This window comes from Fragaria vesca, linkage group LG3 (genome assembly GCF_000184155.1).
Source record: "Fragaria vesca subsp. vesca linkage group LG3, FraVesHawaii_1.0, whole genome shotgun sequence".
NCBI classification, from domain to species: domain Eukaryota; kingdom Viridiplantae; phylum Streptophyta; class Magnoliopsida; order Rosales; family Rosaceae; genus Fragaria; species Fragaria vesca.
In genome coordinates, this window is record NC_020493.1 from 21,006,377 (window position 1) to 21,023,984 (window position 17,608).

Below are 17,608 nucleotides of genomic sequence, written 5' to 3' on the forward strand. Positions count from 1 at the left end.
TACTACTACTACTACTCTCTCTCTCTCTCTCTCTCTCTCTCTCTCTCTCTCTCTCTCTCCTTAATCCAACGTCGTTTTGCGTTTGAGCTTTAAAGATTTTCACTCTCTGATTCCTGCAGGCGCTTAAAGCTCTCATCCTGGAGAGGATGGGGAAATCGGAAGAGGCATTGTCGCTTTGCCTCAACGCCAAGGAGCATTTGCACAAAAACGACTCCGTTTTGATGGACGATCTCACTCTCAGCACGTTGCAAATCGTCTTCCAACGCCTCGATCACTGTAAGTGTCTCTGTTTCTGTGGCTTGGTCTGTTTCGGAAGGCACCACATTGTGAAATGGCTTATGTGTTCTCGTTGTTACCAGTGGAAATGGCTACCAACTGTTACGAATATGCTTGCGGTAAATTTCCGAGCAATTTGGAGCTGATGATGGGGCTATTCAACTGCTACGTTCGAGAATACTCGTTTGTCAAGCAGCAACAGGTTTGCTTCGTTTAATACGATAGCTGTTATCTTTGTTTTTGGAGGTTGAATTATGAGTGTTTGCTATGTGTTTATCCGTCTATGGCAGACAGCCATAAGAATGTACAAACTTGTTGGCGAGGAGAGGTTCTTGCTCTGGGCAGTGTGTAGCATTCAGTTACAGGTAAGGCTTGCCTGTCGTCACGTTTTTCTTTTTGTGTATGGTATTTTGGTCCTACTTTGAATGCAATTTTCGGTTTTACTAAAAACCTGAAAAACCCAGGGGCGGGAGTAGAGTTTGATACTTAGGGTTCCAAGTCGTAATATTAAATTATTAATTCTAGTAGTCTAAGTAAATTTCCAACAATTACTTTTCTTGTGAAATTCTTATTAATTGTAGAAGACATTCGATCAAAAAAAAATCTTATTAGTTCTTATTAGTGGAATTCTTATCTGATGTATTTCAGAATGATTCTTGTTAAGCAAAGGGAAAGAAGAAAAAGAAAAATAGTTATATATTAGCTTATTTTTATCGGCATTGAAATTCGTATAGGTGTTTTGTGGAAACGGAGGAGAAAAGCTGTTACTCTTGGCTGAAGGCTTAGTAAAGAAGCATGTTGCCTCCCATAGCTTGCATGAGCCTGAAGGTATACATGTTTTCTATCACTATAAACCATTGCCTATCTCAAATATTACTTTTGCTCTGTATAAAATATTATTGTTCTAAAAGCTTGGAATATGCCTCAGCTCTCATGGTCTATATTTCCATATTGGAACAACAAGCAAAATTTGGGGATGCTTTGGAGATTCTCTCCGGTAAATTGGGATCGCTTTTACTGGTTGAAGTTGATAAGCTACGTATACAGGTACTTTCTGAAGCTTCAATGTTAATTTAAATGATAATCAATAGATTGTTCTTGAATCTAAATACTTATGTAGTGTAAATATAAGTATGTCCACACCCCATAGTCATCCATTATCGTTATCAGATTAAAGTTTCTTTCAAGAGAACATTCAAAGTGAAAGACGGAAGGTAGGACATATCTCAGAACATACACACACAATTTTCTATATATATATATCTGTGTGTGTGTATTTTTTTTTATCACATCATCAACTGAATTACAACAACTAGTCTTTCGTGCATCAATATAACAAACTATTCAAATGTTTGTTGGATGCTAATCCTGAATATAAAAAGTACGTCTGGTATTACTTTTTCTATTTTCGTTGTCCTTCAAGTTTCAAGCAAAATCCGTAGGAAACAAGCTTGTAAGCCAGCAGCTCCATAATCACTAGAATGATACATTTGTCATTATATAAGATGTTCGAGAATCGAAACTTTGGATTACTTGGAACAAACATAATTTCTATAAAACTTGAAATATTAAAATTGGTTTAGCTTTCATTTGCAAAACGAATATATCAGTATAATTATCAAGTGTGCTTTAACGAAATAGCCTCTTTATATTTACATACACATGAACCTTAAATTCCCATTATAATTTATAGAAGTTCATATTGTGCATCGTTTAGTGAAGATTTATGACACACACACACACACACACACTATCCCTTGTCAATTTAGTATGAAGAAATTGAGCTTGTTCATTTTAAGTCTTATAGTTACTGCCTTCACATGTTTTCTTCTCATCAACTTGTCCACTTTCACTTTAAGTTGACAGGGGAGGCTGCTTGCTCGGGTGTGTGACTACGCTGCCGCTGCCAATATATTTCAAAAGATTCTGGAATTATGGTATGCATGGAAATCATCCTCCGTAGTAAACATAATCTTCTCTTTAGTAGTCCATAGCTAATATAGGCTTGAATTGGCCTATATGGGCCCATATGGAGGGTGTTGATAATGTGCAGACTGGATTGTGTATTTTGAGTTTTTGCTTTATCAAAACCGCTTGATTTGGATTCTACGCATTTCTCTCCGGCTAGTGATGCTAAGTGTGTATGGAAGGCATTACCCTCCCTTGTTCCTTATTCATCAGTATTTTATACTTTCTTTGTTAGTGGTCATAGATAAGATGTTTTATCCTCATTTACGACATTTGTTACGGCATCAGTAGGTACTGCTTCAGTAATACTGCATCGGGACATTGACTTATATTTCTAGTTATCTGCTGGTTTCCTAAGTGATTCATATATTGATTGCTTTGATCCAGAGCCTTGATGTCCATTTCTAATCAGTTTATTAGCACTTACTAATTTCAGCCTTTGATATTGTTTCTTTCATTTGGCAGTCCTGATGATTGGGAATGTTTCCTACATTATCTAGGCTGTTTGCTGGATGATGACAGCAACTGGTGCGATAGGGCTACAACGGATCCAATTCATCCTCCGAAATTTGTTGAGTGCAAGATTTCAAACTTGACAGATGAAGTGGTACAAATTACACTTGCTTTCATTTTATATTTATTTTTTTCTCTACCAATGAAAATTAAAGTTGTGCATATTCACGCTTTAATTGCATTGGCTTTATGTGTTTCCTTGTTATCATTTCCATATCTTGATCAGAGATTTCCTAAGAAATTGACTTTTTGTTTTTTATTGTTTCAATTGAAATGCAGTTTGATTCTCGTATGTCTAGTGCATCTGACTTTGTACAAAAGTTGCAAGGAAATACAGGCAATAATTTTGCAAGGTGTCCATACTTGGCACATATTGAAATTGAAAGGAGGAAGTGCTTATATGGCAAGGGCGATGATGTCAAGTTAATGGAGGCTCTAATCCAATACTTTCATGGGTATATTACCACTCCCAGATTCTCTGTTTTTCTTTCTTCTTTCTTTTCTGAAGCAATAGTTTTTTAATTTTTCCTTTTATTATGTGAATAAATACTCATTTGTTACTCTTACCTCCAGTGTCGATAATGGCTTGGTATAATGATCAAATTTAACCAAGCTATTGGATTCATATAACTTCAGCTTTTCAGATTTTTACAAGTTTAATTTATGATGATAAATACTATTGCTTTTTTGTCAAGGGGGAGTGATTTTGGCAGTCCACATTTCCTCATATTTTAACACTTGCACTGCACTTTAACTACTGACAAGTGGAATGCCAAAATCATATAAATCGTATACCTTTTGGTGTCTTTATATTAGAAATCACAAATGCATTTACAGTATGTAATTTATTTTCACAAACACAGGTTTGGTCACCTGGCCTGCTTCAGTTCTGATGTTGAGATGTTTCTTGAAGTCTTGACTCCTGATAAGAAGGCAGAACTCCTGGGCAAGTTAAAGGAAAGTTCTGCCTCCATTTCAGCTGTGCCAGCTAAAGTACTTGGGCAATCAATAACACTCTTTAAAATTCAAGAACTGATCGGAAACATGTCCAAGCTTACTGTCGTTGGTGAGTCTCTTGACTGTTGCGTTTGATAGATATCTTCAACTCCATCTTATGATGCTAATGTTGCTTCAACTGGTTTCCTTTGCTTGATTAATTCATTGTTTTATACATATGTAGGAAAAAAAAAACTTCCCTGATATACTTACATTGTGGATATGTTAGTAAATTTAGTTAATTGATATCTAATATAACCTAGAGATAACAATTGTGAACCTGGTAGCTGGTGTTAAGGTTCTATGTTTATGATCATTTCATTTAATACTCGCTCTTCTGCAAATTTTCATTTTCTCCTGGTACGGTCTTAATTTTGTCCTTGATCATTTTTTCTTCCTTTTTTGTGGTAGTGGAGCTATTTCCTCTTCCTTGTGATGACAGTAAGCTGTTGTAATGAGCCCTCTATTTGAGATGTACTTTATTAACTTCAGCTCTTATTCCTCAGAACTTGAGGGCTCTGTTGTGCAGATGGTTGAGATGTACTGTAAAAACCTACCACTTTCAAAGGACTTGGATTCTCAAGAGAGTATGCACGGGGAAGAGTTGCTATCATTAGCTTGCAATGTGTTGATTCAGGTATGTGTATCGATTTTACCTTGTTTCATGTCCATGCCATTTTTTTCTTGGCTTTGTGTATCTTCATTTTCAGTCTGCAAGTTTTTACTTTTCAGTTTTCAGTGATAAATATGTTTTTATTGACGCCAGTCCAAGACTAATATTGCTTTTCTGTATAGTTATACTGGCGCACCAGGAATGTTGGTTACTTTGTTGAGGCAATCATGTTGTTGGAGTTTGGCTTGACTATTCGAAGGTGAGGGCTTTGCCTGTTTTATTTGTCATTTTGTTCTTTTTGTTATTCTTTGCCTATGCATGGCTTTGTTTTAATAGAATAAAATTTGTGTGTTTGCCCCAGGCATGCAAGCAATAGGAAATCATCTGTAATAATTACTTGTTGTTTTAGATACTTATGAACTTATAAGCTCAGTCTAAGCAACGTATAGCTTGCTTTAGCCATTTTATTCTATTCTCTTTATAACATTTGGTTAATACACTTTGTTTGGCAGACATGTATGGCAGTACAAGATCTTGTTGCTGCATTTGTATTCCCACTTCGGTGCCCTTTCTCTAGCATATGAATGGTAAATAATTCTAATATAACACTTGATTACATTGGGTGATATTAAAATGTCTTTTTGATTCAAGAATGTCAAGAGAATCGCTTGCCGTTTAATGGCTAAAACTGGCCTTAATTTTTTTTCGTTGCATTTGCTAAATTTGTGTCCATGCCTTACCTTTTCTTATGTTTCCTGTTTAGGTTCAAATCACTTGATGTTAAAAATATCTTGATGGAAACTGTATCACACCACATTTTACCCCAGATGCTGGTGTCTCCCCTCTGGGTAGATTTAAATAATCTGCTAAAGGATTATCTCAAGTTTATGGATGACCATTTGAGAGAATCAGCGGATCTCACATTTCTTGCCTACCGCCATAGAAATTACTCAAAAGTACGTTATAATATATGTTAATGCATGTTTCTTCATTCATATTCAATGTGATTGTTAATTATACACAACATAATTCTAGGTTGCACTTGACGTATGTTTTCTTTTATTTTAACAAATATCTGTTGTGTATGTTGCACATAAAACCTGCATACTTTCTTTTGTTGAGTCTAATCTTGCACCTGATGATGTGGTTGGCAAAACTCTGGTCATATATTATGCAACCAACTAGGTTTCAGGAGTTTTAATTGTCTTGCGCACACAAAGGGAAGGAGTGATCATCTTGCTTGCAAAGACTAATATAATTATGACACTTCTTTTTATTATTGCAGGTAATTGAATTTGTGCAGTTTAAAGAGCGATTACAACAATCTAATCAGTATCTAGTGGCAAGGGTTGAAGGACCCATTCTCCAGTTAAAGCAGAATGCAGAAAACATTGAAGAGGAAGAGGTAATCTGTGATTCTATATTTTGCAGTGGATGCGCTCTGCTTTGATAGGACAGAAAACTGTTTGGATTATAATATTTCTGGTTTAATAGTATATCTTGATTTTTGTAGGCGGTTCTTGGAAGCTTGAAATGTGGTATTCACTTTGTTGAACTCTCAAATGAGATTGGATCCAAGTCATTGACCTTTAATGAAGATTTGCAGTCACGTCCCTGGTGGGCACCAACTTCCGAAAGAAACTATCTTTTAGGTTGGTAAACATGCAATTTTTTTATTCCGAAACCTAAACTGTAAACCATAGCTGTCACTTCGGCTGTAAGTGATATTCACCTTGCTAGATAAAATATGACCAACATTATCACATGGCATGTTAAGGCAATGTACAAAAGGTTTGTTAATCTTTAAGGCAATGTACAAAATGTATGTTGATCTGTGGTGTTTAAAGGCTGATGTAGTCCAAATTCTTGAAGGGCAGTTATTATCTCTCCACATTTAAATTTTTATTGAAGTTTTTTTCAACCTCTGCATTAATTTCTACAATTTTGAAGTGTTACTCTTCAGATTATGTTAGCTAATAGTTTCCTGAGCTGATTTGAAAGTTATGAATCATGTCAGGTCCTTATGAAGGAGTATCCTACTATCCCAGAGAGAACTCGGTATGAAATTCCATCCTGTAATTTCTCAATAAATAAATTACCATATTTGGATGATTCCATGAAGGTACTCTCTTAACTTTACAATTGCCTCTGCTGGTATGAAATTTAGATGACAGAAAGGGAAGCAAATGTACGGAGCATGATTGAGAGGAAATCTCTTCTTCCTCGGTTGATTTATCTGTCCATACAGAGTGCTTCAACTTCACTCAAGGAAAATCTGGAAATCAATGGATCAGCATCTGACCCTAAAATCTCCTCAGAGCTGAAAATTTTGCTAGAGCGATATGCAAAGATGTTGGGCTATTCATTTACTGATGCAATAGAAGTAGTCTTGGGAGTTTCTGGTGGCCAGAAGTCTTTTGAGGTATTATTGCATCACCAATCTCACTTTACACATTTGGTTACTTTTTGGTACTTGTGAAGGTTTACTAGAAATAAATCTTGGAAGAGTTAAACCAATGTATGTCCATAAGGCAAACCTATGGGCAAGGTTATGGGAATAATAACGTTAGCATTTTTTGCAGGTCTTTGGTTCGGACTTGATCGACTGGATAAACTTTTCTGTGTTTGTGAATGCATGGAACTTGAGTTCCCATGAGATTGGGCTGGCAAATGGAGAAGGAGGTCTGTCCCGAGCATGGCGTTGTGCGGATTCTCTAGTGGAGAAGTATGTTTCAGATATAGTTAGCTCTATGGAGACTCTAATTACCTCTCCGTGGGTTGATCTTCCAATTCTGATACAGTTAGTTACAGAATCATTGGCGTGGCATGGTCTTGTAATTCAATCTTGCATTCGTTCATCTTTTCCGTCGGGAAAGAAGAAGAAGAAAGCTGGATTTGCAGATCAATCATGTCTATCTCTTCTCCGTGATTCAGTCGTGTCTTTATGCAATACATTAGAAAAGGTTAGGAAATGGTTAAAAGAACAGATCAACAGGCCAGAGGATGAAAATTTGGAGACCTTACTTTCCTCCTTGCAGAAAAAAGAACAAATGGAGGGACCTGGACAGGTTTTCCAGATTATAGGAACTTTTACGTCATCAATAAATGAGACAGATCTTGGTGATAGAATTTCCCAATCATTGAAGTCTTGGAGTCATGTTGATGTTGGAAGGAAGATAGTTGCAGGGAAGTGTACAGTACTGTCTGAGTTTCTCCAAATTTGTGATTCGAAATCAAAGTTGTTTCAGGCATTGAAACAGCAGATAGCTCAAGCCTAAAGAGTGATTTTGAAATTTCATCTGCTGTTTGTGCTGGTTCTGTACTTCCAACTTTGCCCATTATCTGTGATCCAGCATCTCACAAGAGAAGACTTGTTTTTCCAAGTTGCCATTTTTTATTTGTTTTGTTTTTCAATCCCCATTATCTGGGGAGTTTCCTTGCCGTTTTATGCAGGCAGGGTTTGTTGCGCTTGGCTGCTGCTCCTGTTTGCAGTTTTTGCCTTAAATTCTGTTTTGTAACATAGCAATCACTTCTCTTTACTTCCTTCGGCTCTTGGTGTGTTTCATCTTTACAGAGGCTTGTAACTTTTGTATTTACAGTGTATCATCCCATTTTGCTGATTGAATTCCAGTTTTGTTTGCAAATGTCTAATGTCTCTTTCATAATACAAGGAATACGAAGGAGAACATTGTTGATTAGTACAGATGTGATTTTCCTAGCTTCAATACAGGAATCAAAATATTTCGATCTGTTTCATGTCTGTGGACTGCGGAGTTAGTTGGCAGAGGCCACCTAATTCATTAGAAGCACCTTAACAATTGGCTGCAAGTACCATTGATGGATCATCTTGTTATAACGAAGGTTTGGATAGTAGACCTGTCAAACCTGCTTCATTTCAAGCATTATTTAGTACTGAAGTGCAACTCATAATCAGTGCCTTGATTCGTGTTTCAAACAATGCTAGACATTTTGACGACACAACACATTGTTTTCATATTGGTGAAGCTGTTCAAACTACACCAACTGAATCAATCTATTTTATTTGTTTCATCTCTTTTGATTAACTGACTATTATTATTTATACAGCAGCATTGTAGGGGAGATTCTGATATAGTTCAAGGAAGACCTGAAGAGTATTGGGTGGTGTGGCACGTCCGATTCATAATCAGAGCCCCATCCCACGACTCGGCCACCTCGGCCGAAGATGGACTTGATGTTCAAAGCTCTGTGTTGTACGATCTACAAAATGAAAATTCCTCAATAATTTAAACAGGGAAAAGAGAAAGGAATTGGTTGATATGGTGGAGCTGATCAGGGAGTGTACTGTTTATTTCATAAGAAACAAGGTTGTTAAGTCCAGGAAGCTTGGGTGGTATTTGTTGCATCATTTTATAACGGGAAATAGTCGACTAAAGCAGAGAGACATATTCCTTCTCCATCCTCTACCAAACCAAAACAGAATTTCAACCCCACTTTAACTGTTCTACAAAGGGAATGTGAGCTTGGAAGTGAACTTTAAACTCTTAAAATTCTTGGTAACAGAATCACAAATGCTAACAAGTGTTGTAATTTAGAGAAATTACCTTTTTACTTGCATTTGGGGAGAATCCTCAAATACAGATGATAGTCTAACACCAAGACAATCAGGATTGACAGAAGTATGATCACATTATGGATAACATCTCTAAGTGTATTGTGATTTTAAATGCAGTACATGTTGCATTGATCCTAATGGTACCTTTCGAGTTTCCGAATTGCTCCCTGAGTAGAGCCAATCTCTATTCTTTGGTAAATTTGGTGAAGACTTGAAGATACAGAACAATCTTAATAAGCCAAGGCACTACAAACACTAACGAGTAATGACCCTCTAACAATATTAGATGTAACAAATTTAGATGTAAAAGAAGTGGGAATACCAGTTCCCTCTAACAATACTAAGCAGAACACCTCCATTGTTTAAACAAGTGGGTGCACCAAATTCCCTTTATGGTTGGACTAATATGTTCTATGAGAAAAGAAAATAGCATCCCTGTTGACTCAAAACCTAATTTACATAGGCAGTATCACAGAATGAAATAAGAATTAACTATAATTGTTCCATTTCCCGCTTAATCCAGAATGTATAAATAGCTGCTCTCCATAGTCTTCTAACACACAACTACCATCAACTTCATTCAACAAAGAGCTCAGAAAGCAATGGGGGCTTCAAGCTTTACTCTCAAGCCATTGAGCTGTTGCCTCCTCCTTTGCCTTCTCGCCTTCCTGACTCTCCTAGCTTCTTTTGCAGCTGCTGAAACTCACTACCATGAATTTGTTGTATGTCTTCTTCTTTTCTCAGTTCATCATACCTTCTTTTTACTATTTCAGAATAACATGGACTTGGTTATAAACATTTGGTTTTCCTCTTTGCGTGGGTTGAAATAGGTTGAAGCGAAGCCAGTGAAGAGGCTGTGCAGAACCCACAACACAATTACAGTCAATGGCCAATTCCCAGGGCCAACTTTGGAAGTCAGAAATGGCGATTCTCTTGCTGTCAAAGTTACAAACAGAGCAAAATACAATGTCACTATCCACTGGTACTTGTCACAACAATAACCTTCTCAAAACCAATGCAGTTACACAGTCATCTTCATTCTGCTAACAAATTTTGTTTCAGGCATGGACTAAAGCAGCTAAGAAATCCATGGGCAGACGGACCTGAATATGTCACACAATGTCCCATCCAGCCAGGAGCTACATACACATACCGCTTCACAATTCAAAACCAAGAAGGCACTTTGTGGTGGCATGCACACAGCAAATGGCTTAGAGCCACTGTCTATGGAGCTCTCATTATCTATCCTAGATTGGGTACTCCATACCCCTTCTCAATGCCCAAGAAAGAATTTCCCCTTCTACTCGGTAATATCCCAAAGACAGTTTTTCAAGCTTCCCTTTTTCTTTTTTAACAAACCTACATGCATAGAATGACTTACCAAGAGTTTGGAGTATCATGGTAACTAAAACACTTCCTTTTCCTTATAATACAGGTGAATGGTGGGACAGGAACCCACTAGATGTCCAGAGGCTGGCACAATTCACAGGAGGAGCACCCAATGTCTCTGATGCATATACCATAAATGGTCAGCCTGGTGATCTATATAGATGCTCCAAACAAGGTCTGCCATTACTCCCTACTTTGTGCTTTTTTAGACTGTAACATCAAGTGGATAATATAAACAAAATTATACATTACAGGAACTGTGAGAATCCCAGTGGAATCCAGCGAGACAATTCTCTTGAGAATCATCAACTCTGCACTCAATCAAGAACTGTTCTTCACCATTGCCAACCATAGATTAACTGTTGTGAGTGCTGATGCATCCTACACGAAACCTTTCACAACGAGAGTCATTATGTTAGGACCTGGCCAAACTACAGATGTCCTACTCACGGCTGATCAACCCCCTGCTCACTACTATGCTGCTGCACGTGCCTATCAGACTGCTCAGAATGCAGCCTTCGACAACACCACCACCACTGCCATCCTTGAATACAAGTCTGCTGCTGCTTGTGATTCAAAGAAAGCAAAATTTTCAGCTCCAGTACTGCCATCGTTACCGGCCTACAATGATACAGCAACCGCAACTGCATTTAGTGTTCAGATAAAAAGCCCTTCCCAGGTCCAAATCCCTACACAGATCGACGAGAACCTATATTTCATTGTAGGTTTGGGACTGATTAACTGCACAGTTCCTAACAGCCCACGGTGTCAAGGACCAAACAATACCCGTTTTGCAGCTAGCATGAACAATGTTTCTTTTGTATTCCCAAAAACCACATCCTTAATGCAAGCCTACTATAATGGTATACCTGGTGTGTTCACCACAGACTTCCCGCCAGTTCCTCCGGTGCAATTTGATTATACTGGTAACGTGAGCCGGGGGTTATGGACACCTAGTCGTGGAACTAAGCTCTACAAGTTAAAGTATGGTTCTAGTGTACAAATTGTATTGCAGGACACAAGTATTGTCACAACTGAGGACCATCCTATGCATCTTCATGGGTACCATTTCTATGTGGTTGGATCAGGATTTGGCAACTTCAACCCCAGAACAGACCCAGCCAAATTCAACCTCATTGACCCACCACTGAGGAACACCATTGGAACAAATCCAGGTGGATGGGTAGCTATTCGATTTGTGGCTGATAATCCAGGTATTTACTCCTAATTTTAAATAATAAGCTTTCTTCTTAGTTCATGCTCAGATTCACTATTTTAATACCATGACTTGAAAAACAAAATAGGTGTCTGGTTGATGCACTGTCACTTGGATGCACATCTCGTCTTGGGTTTGGCAATGGCTTTTGTGGTAGAGAATGGAAATGGACCGCTGCAGTCTGTCATACCTCCCCCAGCAGATCTACCCCAATGCTAAGTTATCAACAGAACATCAGTAGTCGTGTGGGTTTAGTAGTTGCGATTGCAAGATTCACTGTCATCTTGCAAACTTAGTAGTTTTACTATGTATTGGTTTGGGTGAAGTTGATGTCATGGATTTCTCTATGATTTCTTTTCTAGAATTGGAAAATGCTGCGGCAAGTAGCTAAGTTGTCATGTGTATGAATTGTTTTCAAGATTAAAGGAAAGAGTTTCGGATTTGACATAATTTGCATATCTCATAGTTGATACCTTAAAACACGAAAGAAACAAACATGAGCTCAATCTAGCTACCACATGGTCAGGTACCTATGGTTATTTGAGCTCCTAATCATGTCGACTCAGCTTACATAGTCAAGTAGAACCACAGATAACAACAAGCAAACAAACAAAACAAAAATCAGGAAATAGCTTGCTAAAAGTAGTTTGGAGTAGCCAAAGTATGGAGTATGAATCAAGCATATGATATGAGAAGGTGCCAAGATGATGCAGCGGCATATGGTACTGGGTAACGAGATGCAATTTCTTGGATTGCAGTAAAACTCATAATCACAATTGGACAAACACATTTCTTTCATCTTTCTTTTCAGTACCATTTGCACTAATATATAATTTGGATAAATGATGGTTACACCTACTTCTCAGGCAAACTAAATACAAACATTTTTTTTTTTTTAACAGAAACAAGATTTATCTAGCCAGCAGCAACCAATTTCACTAAAATTAGAAAAATTTGTCGGTTCAAGACACTCACCGATCAGGCAACAAATTTCTGACAACGAGTATCATTATGGATATTCTGGCAACGACACGAACAGAAGCGCATACCACACCTCACACACGTATAGTTGGTAGCCGAACCACAAACAGTGCAGAAATGGCGGCGGGAGGTAGAGCTCGGAGGTCCTACTGCTGCCTTCAGATAGGAGGGGACATGAGGCGGCAAAGATTCAAGATTTGCCTGTTTTGTGCGGAAATTTATGTAAGAAAACCAATAGTGGCAATTCAAATCCAACAAAGAAGATACAGGCAGCATTTCCTCATTACCTCTTGTAAAAGCTCAAGGAATGTCCTCGGTGCCTTCCTGGCCTCAAGAGCTTTTGCCTGCCGGGTTTTACGCTTGGTGCCTTTAGGCTGCTTCTTCTGTATATATCCTGCACCAGGAGTTCAATTGTTATTCCTTTTTCCTCCAACATCACCAACAATAATAGCACAAATCCCATAACTGCTTGGCTAGTCACCTCAACCAAATTCAAACAGCACACATCGATAATCTCACTTCCGACTAACCTACATTTGCCTCAAGCAGCCACTTAGTGAACAGATTTCAAAACACAACAAGAGGGTCAATCAGAAAACCCCTCATTTTCTCACATACCATCTCAAACACAGCTAATAATCATCACATCAGCATAACCCAGCAACCCAAAATGCTTCAAGTACATATCTTGAAATCATGGACTGCAAAATCATACACATCCAAAAAGAACCAACTCATATTTTGTAAAACAAACCTTGATCCTCATCATCAAGAGAAGCCTCATCGTCGTCATTGACCTCCACAGTTTCCAACCCAGCATTGTCATTTTCCAAAGCTTCAAGTCTAGCAAGAGCAGCCTACAACATAACCCATCAGCTCTAAAAACACACAACAACAAAAAAAAGAAAAAAAGAATTGGTTTTTATTTTACCTGGGTGCGGTTATCAGTGCTCATAAGGGCGGCAGCCATTTTGGAAGCCACCTTACGATTCCGGCTCGACGACCGGCGGAAGGGGGCGGACACGTCATCATCCATGGTGGGTGTGGACGGAGGGTAAAGGTGTCTCCTTTAAGCGAGTTTAGGAATTCGAATAGAAAAGGGGGATACTGGAGAAGAACGTTAAGAATGGGTTTCGAATGGGGGAGATGAAAGTAGCAAGCTTTCTGGGGTCAGCTTAGTTTAGAGTGGTTCAGCTCAAACTCCTCTGCTGGTTCTAAGAACAGGGCGTGGGAAAGCGGAGAGTTTTGGGCTCTCTGTGGTCTTGTCTGATTTGGGCTCGACAACCTATTAGTATTAGCTTCACAATTTTGAACACTGCTCTTAAATACATGCATAGTTAAAAAAAAAAATATATATATATATAATATTGTACCGTCTTTATGGTTTAAAGTCGATATATGTTTAGTCCTTATAATTTTATTTTAATCTGAATTATCCTTAAAGTCACGATTTTTCATCCAAATATTCTTTATGGCCTTTAACTGAGAAAATGAATTGGAATGATTATTTGGATGAAAAAAAAAAAAAATTAAGACTAAGTGTATGAGTAAGATTTTTTTTTTTTTTAATTAGAGAATGTGTATGAGTGTATAATAGGCTGTAGTAATATATGTCGGTGAGAAACATACAATATATGTGAGTTTGAGCATTTAGGTTTTCAGATAGAATCACTCCATATATAAATAAGTATACATGAACAAAATCACTTTACACACTGAAGTTAGACCCTAAACTCGATCTATCAATTCAACATCTCAAGATTGACATTACAACAAAATCTATACACACCAATGGACTTGAACACCCACCATTTAAATCCTTCACCATCTCTAACATATATTTAGGCCACCTGTTATTCCACCTTTACCTGCCTCTTGCCCTCTCAAAATTTGCTGCTGTACAACTAAAACAGAACCAGTGCCATCAAAATCATCAGAGGAAAGAAAGTCCCCAATTATACCCAATTCTTGATTCTCACTCCAATTTGATAACCCTTCAAGAAGAACCGGATTGATCCCTTGTTTCCTCCCCACAATCCAAACATCACAATTATGATCATCCAAAGCTTGAATTGCTCCTACTGTCTCTGCACCATTCTTCACTACCACCTCTCTGTAAGAAACCCTATCATTCCTCTCATTCTTAACCCAAAACCATGTCACAACCCCATCATCCATCTTCTTCTCCATCTCAATATCCCCTTCAAAATTGTATGAAAGAAACCGAATCACGGTTAACAACACCTTAGGATTCCCAACCATCCTATCAGCTAAACACAAAGCCTCCCTCGCGTCTGCTCCTCCCAAAAACAACATCACAAAGTGCAGATCAGAGTGTCCCCGGAATGCCATGAGTGGATGTCTGAGGTGACCCTTATCAACCAGAACAGCAACCGAGCAAGGCGAATGCGCTAGAACATTTGTGTTGACATTTCTAATCCCTCTTCTCACCATTTCTGTCAGTTTACCTCCAAGAGTGTCCAGACATTCCTTGTGAAATGGCAAGATCATAAGTGTGGCTCTTTTCAAAAGTGCTAGCTCACAAATATCTTGGTACATTGTTCTGATTGGTGCTATGGCTGTGAAGTTAAAGAGCTTGACATAGTCACCTTTGCTTTCTTGATACAGTTTCAAGGCATTGTGGATGGTTTGAGACACTGCATATTTCAAGTCAGCCTCGTCTTCTTCCTTCTGATGGTCTATAAACACAGGAGAAGCACGGCCAACAAGCTCGATGAGGCGAATGGCAAAGATCGAGAATGGGGAGCTTATTGTTGGATTGGAGACTTCCAGAAGATTGATGAGGCCTGCTGTGCTATCTTCATCATAAATGACGAGAACTATTCGAAGTTCGGCGTCTGTTGTTGGGGTGTGCTGGATTGTTCTTCTTTTGTGAACCATATATGGCCTTGTTGGGTCATAGAGGATGCTGATCAAAGGTGTGGCTATTGCAGTCACTATTGTTATAAGTAGCACGAGCATCGTGAATCCTGGTATCCCAACCATCTGTATGTATAAGAAAAAGAGCTGGCATCTGATTAGGAAAAGTTATAGAACTAGGGTCACATCTCCTGAAGCAAACAGGAAGAATATGAATTATTTCAGGTTTAGATTCTTACCCTTTTGTCCATCCAGTGGATGAAAAGCACAAGCTCCACCTGACCTTTGAGGCACATAACAAGGCTAAGCACAACACCATCTCTGAATGGCACTTGGAAAAACATAGAAGTAGCAAATGTAGCTATGAATTTAGACGCATAACAAGTTATACCCATAGCAAACAATGGTGCCATCCACTGCCAACCCGCCATAATCATAGCTTCAACATCAGTGGAAAGACCTATAACAGCAAATGAAAATGGCATCAAAATCTCTGTTATCATCGTCTCACTCCTGTCCACCAGTGTCGAACCGAGAGGGGGCCCATCTGGAATCACCAGGCCCAACCAAAACGGGCCGTTAGCAATGGCCACACCGAACATGTCCGTGAAAAAGCCCATCACCATAACCAGCAACAAAATCCCCACCACATAAGCTTGGTCAACATATTGACCATCCGGGGTGTGATCAATAATTTTGTGCATGGCTTTTCTTATCACACCAAGAGTGAATGCCAGAATAAGCACCAAAGAAATGGTGTACCACAAGATGGCTATGGGCCTCCCCTCCCCTTGTAAAGCTGCCTCGAAGACTATCAAAGCGGTGATCCCAAACCCGTCGCTGAGCACCGCTATGGACAGCGCAAGCCGTCCTATATCGGAGCTAAGGAGGTTGAGCTCTTTCAGGATGGGGTAGATGACAGGGAACAATGGCAAGGCCAAACTCGAAGCAATTCCACCTATTGTTGACACTTTTGCTAGCTCTTTGTCGACCATAGACTTGCGTAAAATAAATCCAACACCTTCTGTCATTAACAAAGGGATGAACACTCCAACCAGGGCTATGACGATGTGCTTCTTCTTTGTTTTTGCTACCACGGCAAAATCCATTTTCACTCCGGAGATAAAAAGGAAATACATGAACCCCATTATTCCGATATTCCGAATGATAAATTGGGAATGTTCAGGGAACACGACGGAGGTAAACTTCTTGCTCCGGCCTAATATCGACGGTCCGATGAATATACCACCCTAATGAAATGAAACGGAACTAAGTTGATCTAAACCGTCATAATTAAGAAACCTTTGAAAAAAAATATATCAATACATGACTTACAATGATTTCCGACACAATTCTAGGTTGTCTGAGAGGCTTGAGAAGAAAACGAACAATGCGAGTGGCAACGATGACCAGTAAAATCTCTAGCAACACGAGCGTGAAGGGAGTTTTCAAAGGGCTCTCACCAACATACAAGGCCAAGGGATGTGACCCTGCAGCCGGTCGACATTTAATTAACTCTGGTGGGTAGACATTGTTGAAACCAATCTTGGACTCGTTGCCGCCGGCGGTCTGAGCTTTTACGGTGGCTTGAAAGGCATTGGAGTAGTTTTGGTCCCAAGAGCGGGGCTCCGGGACGGAGGAACTGTACCGTGGGAATTCCCTAACCATGCAAAATAGTAGGACATGCAAACCCTATCCATGCAGAAAACTGTGGAAAAAGATAGAAAGAGATCTAGAGAGAGAGAGAGAGAGATAGGGAGGGCTCTACGCCTCTATGGGGGTTGTGGATTTGCGTTAAAAGGGGATTTTGGTCCATATGGAGTTCACATTCTGTCAATCTGTTATTTGGTCACCGTTATATTCATAAATTTTAATTCTATTTTTTTTTTTGTGTGAGGTTGCTGAAGATTTGTCGATAACCATTGTTCATAAAACTTGATGTAAAATGATAAATGAACCAACATGATTTTTCTCTGTGTCTTTAACTAAGTACAATATTAGTTACTTCAGTTTCAATACAAGGATCCTATATATATATATATATATATATATGGTGCAAACTGCAAAGAGAAGAGTGAAGCTCATTTTCGGACATGTAGCTGTTTAAAACTTTGTTTGGGTAACAAGTTTAAACGGTTTCATATACATAGATGCAATGCATGTAATGCAATTAGATACACAT

The 17,608-nt window shown here is 38.7% G+C and overlaps 5 protein-coding genes across 5 annotated transcripts in view; 2 read left to right on the forward strand and 3 right to left on the reverse strand.

Moving 5' to 3' along the window:
- Positions 1-7,743, forward strand: part of LOC101306314 (N-alpha-acetyltransferase 25, NatB auxiliary subunit-like) — a 7,937-nt gene extending 194 nt beyond the window's left edge. The window contains exons 2-19 of the mRNA XM_004294714.1: positions 120-276; positions 360-478; positions 567-641; positions 1,011-1,104; positions 1,205-1,323; positions 2,143-2,213; positions 2,710-2,851; positions 3,037-3,212; positions 3,621-3,823; positions 4,260-4,390; positions 4,549-4,625; positions 4,879-4,953; positions 5,130-5,322; positions 5,652-5,771; positions 5,880-6,018; positions 6,384-6,424; positions 6,534-6,788; positions 6,949-7,743. Coding sequence (XP_004294762.1) covers positions 120-276; positions 360-478; positions 567-641; positions 1,011-1,104; positions 1,205-1,323; positions 2,143-2,213; positions 2,710-2,851; positions 3,037-3,212; positions 3,621-3,823; positions 4,260-4,390; positions 4,549-4,625; positions 4,879-4,953; positions 5,130-5,322; positions 5,652-5,771; positions 5,880-6,018; positions 6,384-6,424; positions 6,534-6,788; positions 6,949-7,644 — 2,883 coding nt within the window. The 3' untranslated portion in view covers positions 7,645-7,743. The remainder of the gene's footprint in view (positions 1-119; positions 277-359; positions 479-566; positions 642-1,010; positions 1,105-1,204; positions 1,324-2,142; positions 2,214-2,709; positions 2,852-3,036; positions 3,213-3,620; positions 3,824-4,259; positions 4,391-4,548; positions 4,626-4,878; positions 4,954-5,129; positions 5,323-5,651; positions 5,772-5,879; positions 6,019-6,383; positions 6,425-6,533; positions 6,789-6,948) is intronic.
- A 1,617-nt stretch (positions 7,744-9,360) lies between these two features.
- On the forward strand, positions 9,361-11,984 carry LOC101306608 (laccase-3-like). Its single transcript, XM_004294715.1, has 6 exons — positions 9,361-9,682; positions 9,791-9,942; positions 10,023-10,267; positions 10,396-10,524; positions 10,604-11,563; positions 11,654-11,984. Exons 1-6 carry the CDS (start codon positions 9,563-9,565, stop codon positions 11,782-11,784), a joined length of 1,737 nt encoding a protein of 578 aa, XP_004294763.1. The 5' UTR covers positions 9,361-9,562; the 3' UTR covers positions 11,785-11,984.
- On the reverse strand, positions 10,316-13,842 carry LOC101306896 (zinc finger HIT domain-containing protein 1 homolog). Its single transcript, XM_004294716.1, has 5 exons — positions 13,478-13,842; positions 13,301-13,403; positions 12,834-12,940; positions 12,541-12,747; positions 10,316-10,970 (listed from the first exon to the last, which is right to left on the reverse strand). Exons 1-4 carry the CDS (start codon positions 13,580-13,582, stop codon positions 12,544-12,546), a joined length of 519 nt encoding a protein of 172 aa, XP_004294764.1. The 5' UTR covers positions 13,583-13,842; the 3' UTR covers positions 10,316-10,970; positions 12,541-12,543.
- Positions 13,843-14,376: 534 nt separating this feature from the next.
- Positions 14,377-15,552, reverse strand: LOC101313398 (cation/H(+) antiporter 25-like). Its single transcript, XM_004295999.1, has one exon. It carries the CDS (start codon positions 15,550-15,552, stop codon positions 14,377-14,379), a length of 1,176 nt encoding a protein of 391 aa, XP_004296047.1.
- A 101-nt stretch (positions 15,553-15,653) lies between these two features.
- On the reverse strand, positions 15,654-17,094 carry LOC101313687 (cation/H(+) antiporter 25-like). The gene is made up of 2 exons (XM_004296000.1): positions 16,762-17,094; positions 15,654-16,676 (listed from the first exon to the last, which is right to left on the reverse strand). The coding sequence occupies exons 1-2, from the start codon at positions 17,092-17,094 to the stop codon at positions 15,654-15,656; spliced, it is 1,356 nt and encodes a 451-aa protein (XP_004296048.1).
- Between the last annotated feature and the right edge of the window lie 514 nt (positions 17,095-17,608).

Coding starts and splice junctions, on each gene's coding strand:
- LOC101306896 (XM_004294716.1), bottom strand. CDS start 13,582: ATGGATGATGACGTGTCCGCCCCCTTCCGCCGGTCGTCGAGCCGGAAT. Junction 13,404..13,477: donor GCACTGATAACCGCACCCAG/GTAAAATAAAAA, acceptor GTTATGTTGTAG/GCTGCTCTTGCTAGACTTGA. Junction 12,941..13,300: donor TCTTGATGATGAGGATCAAG/GTTTGTTTTACA, acceptor CTCCTGGTGCAG/GATATATACAGAAGAAGCAG.
- LOC101306608 (XM_004294715.1), top strand. CDS start 9,563: ATGGGGGCTTCAAGCTTTACTCTCAAGCCATTGAGCTGTTGCCTCCTC. Junction 10,525..10,603: donor ATATAGATGCTCCAAACAAG/GTCTGCCATTAC, acceptor TATACATTACAG/GAACTGTGAGAATCCCAGTG. Junction 11,564..11,653: donor ATTTGTGGCTGATAATCCAG/GTATTTACTCCT, acceptor AAAACAAAATAG/GTGTCTGGTTGATGCACTGT.
- LOC101313398 (XM_004295999.1), bottom strand. CDS start 15,552: ATGGTTGGGATACCAGGATTCACGATGCTCGTGCTACTTATAACAATA.
- LOC101313687 (XM_004296000.1), bottom strand. CDS start 17,094: ATGGTTAGGGAATTCCCACGGTACAGTTCCTCCGTCCCGGAGCCCCGC. Junction 16,677..16,761: donor GAATTGTGTCGGAAATCATT/GTAAGTCATGTA, acceptor TCATTTCATTAG/GGTGGTATATTCATCGGACC.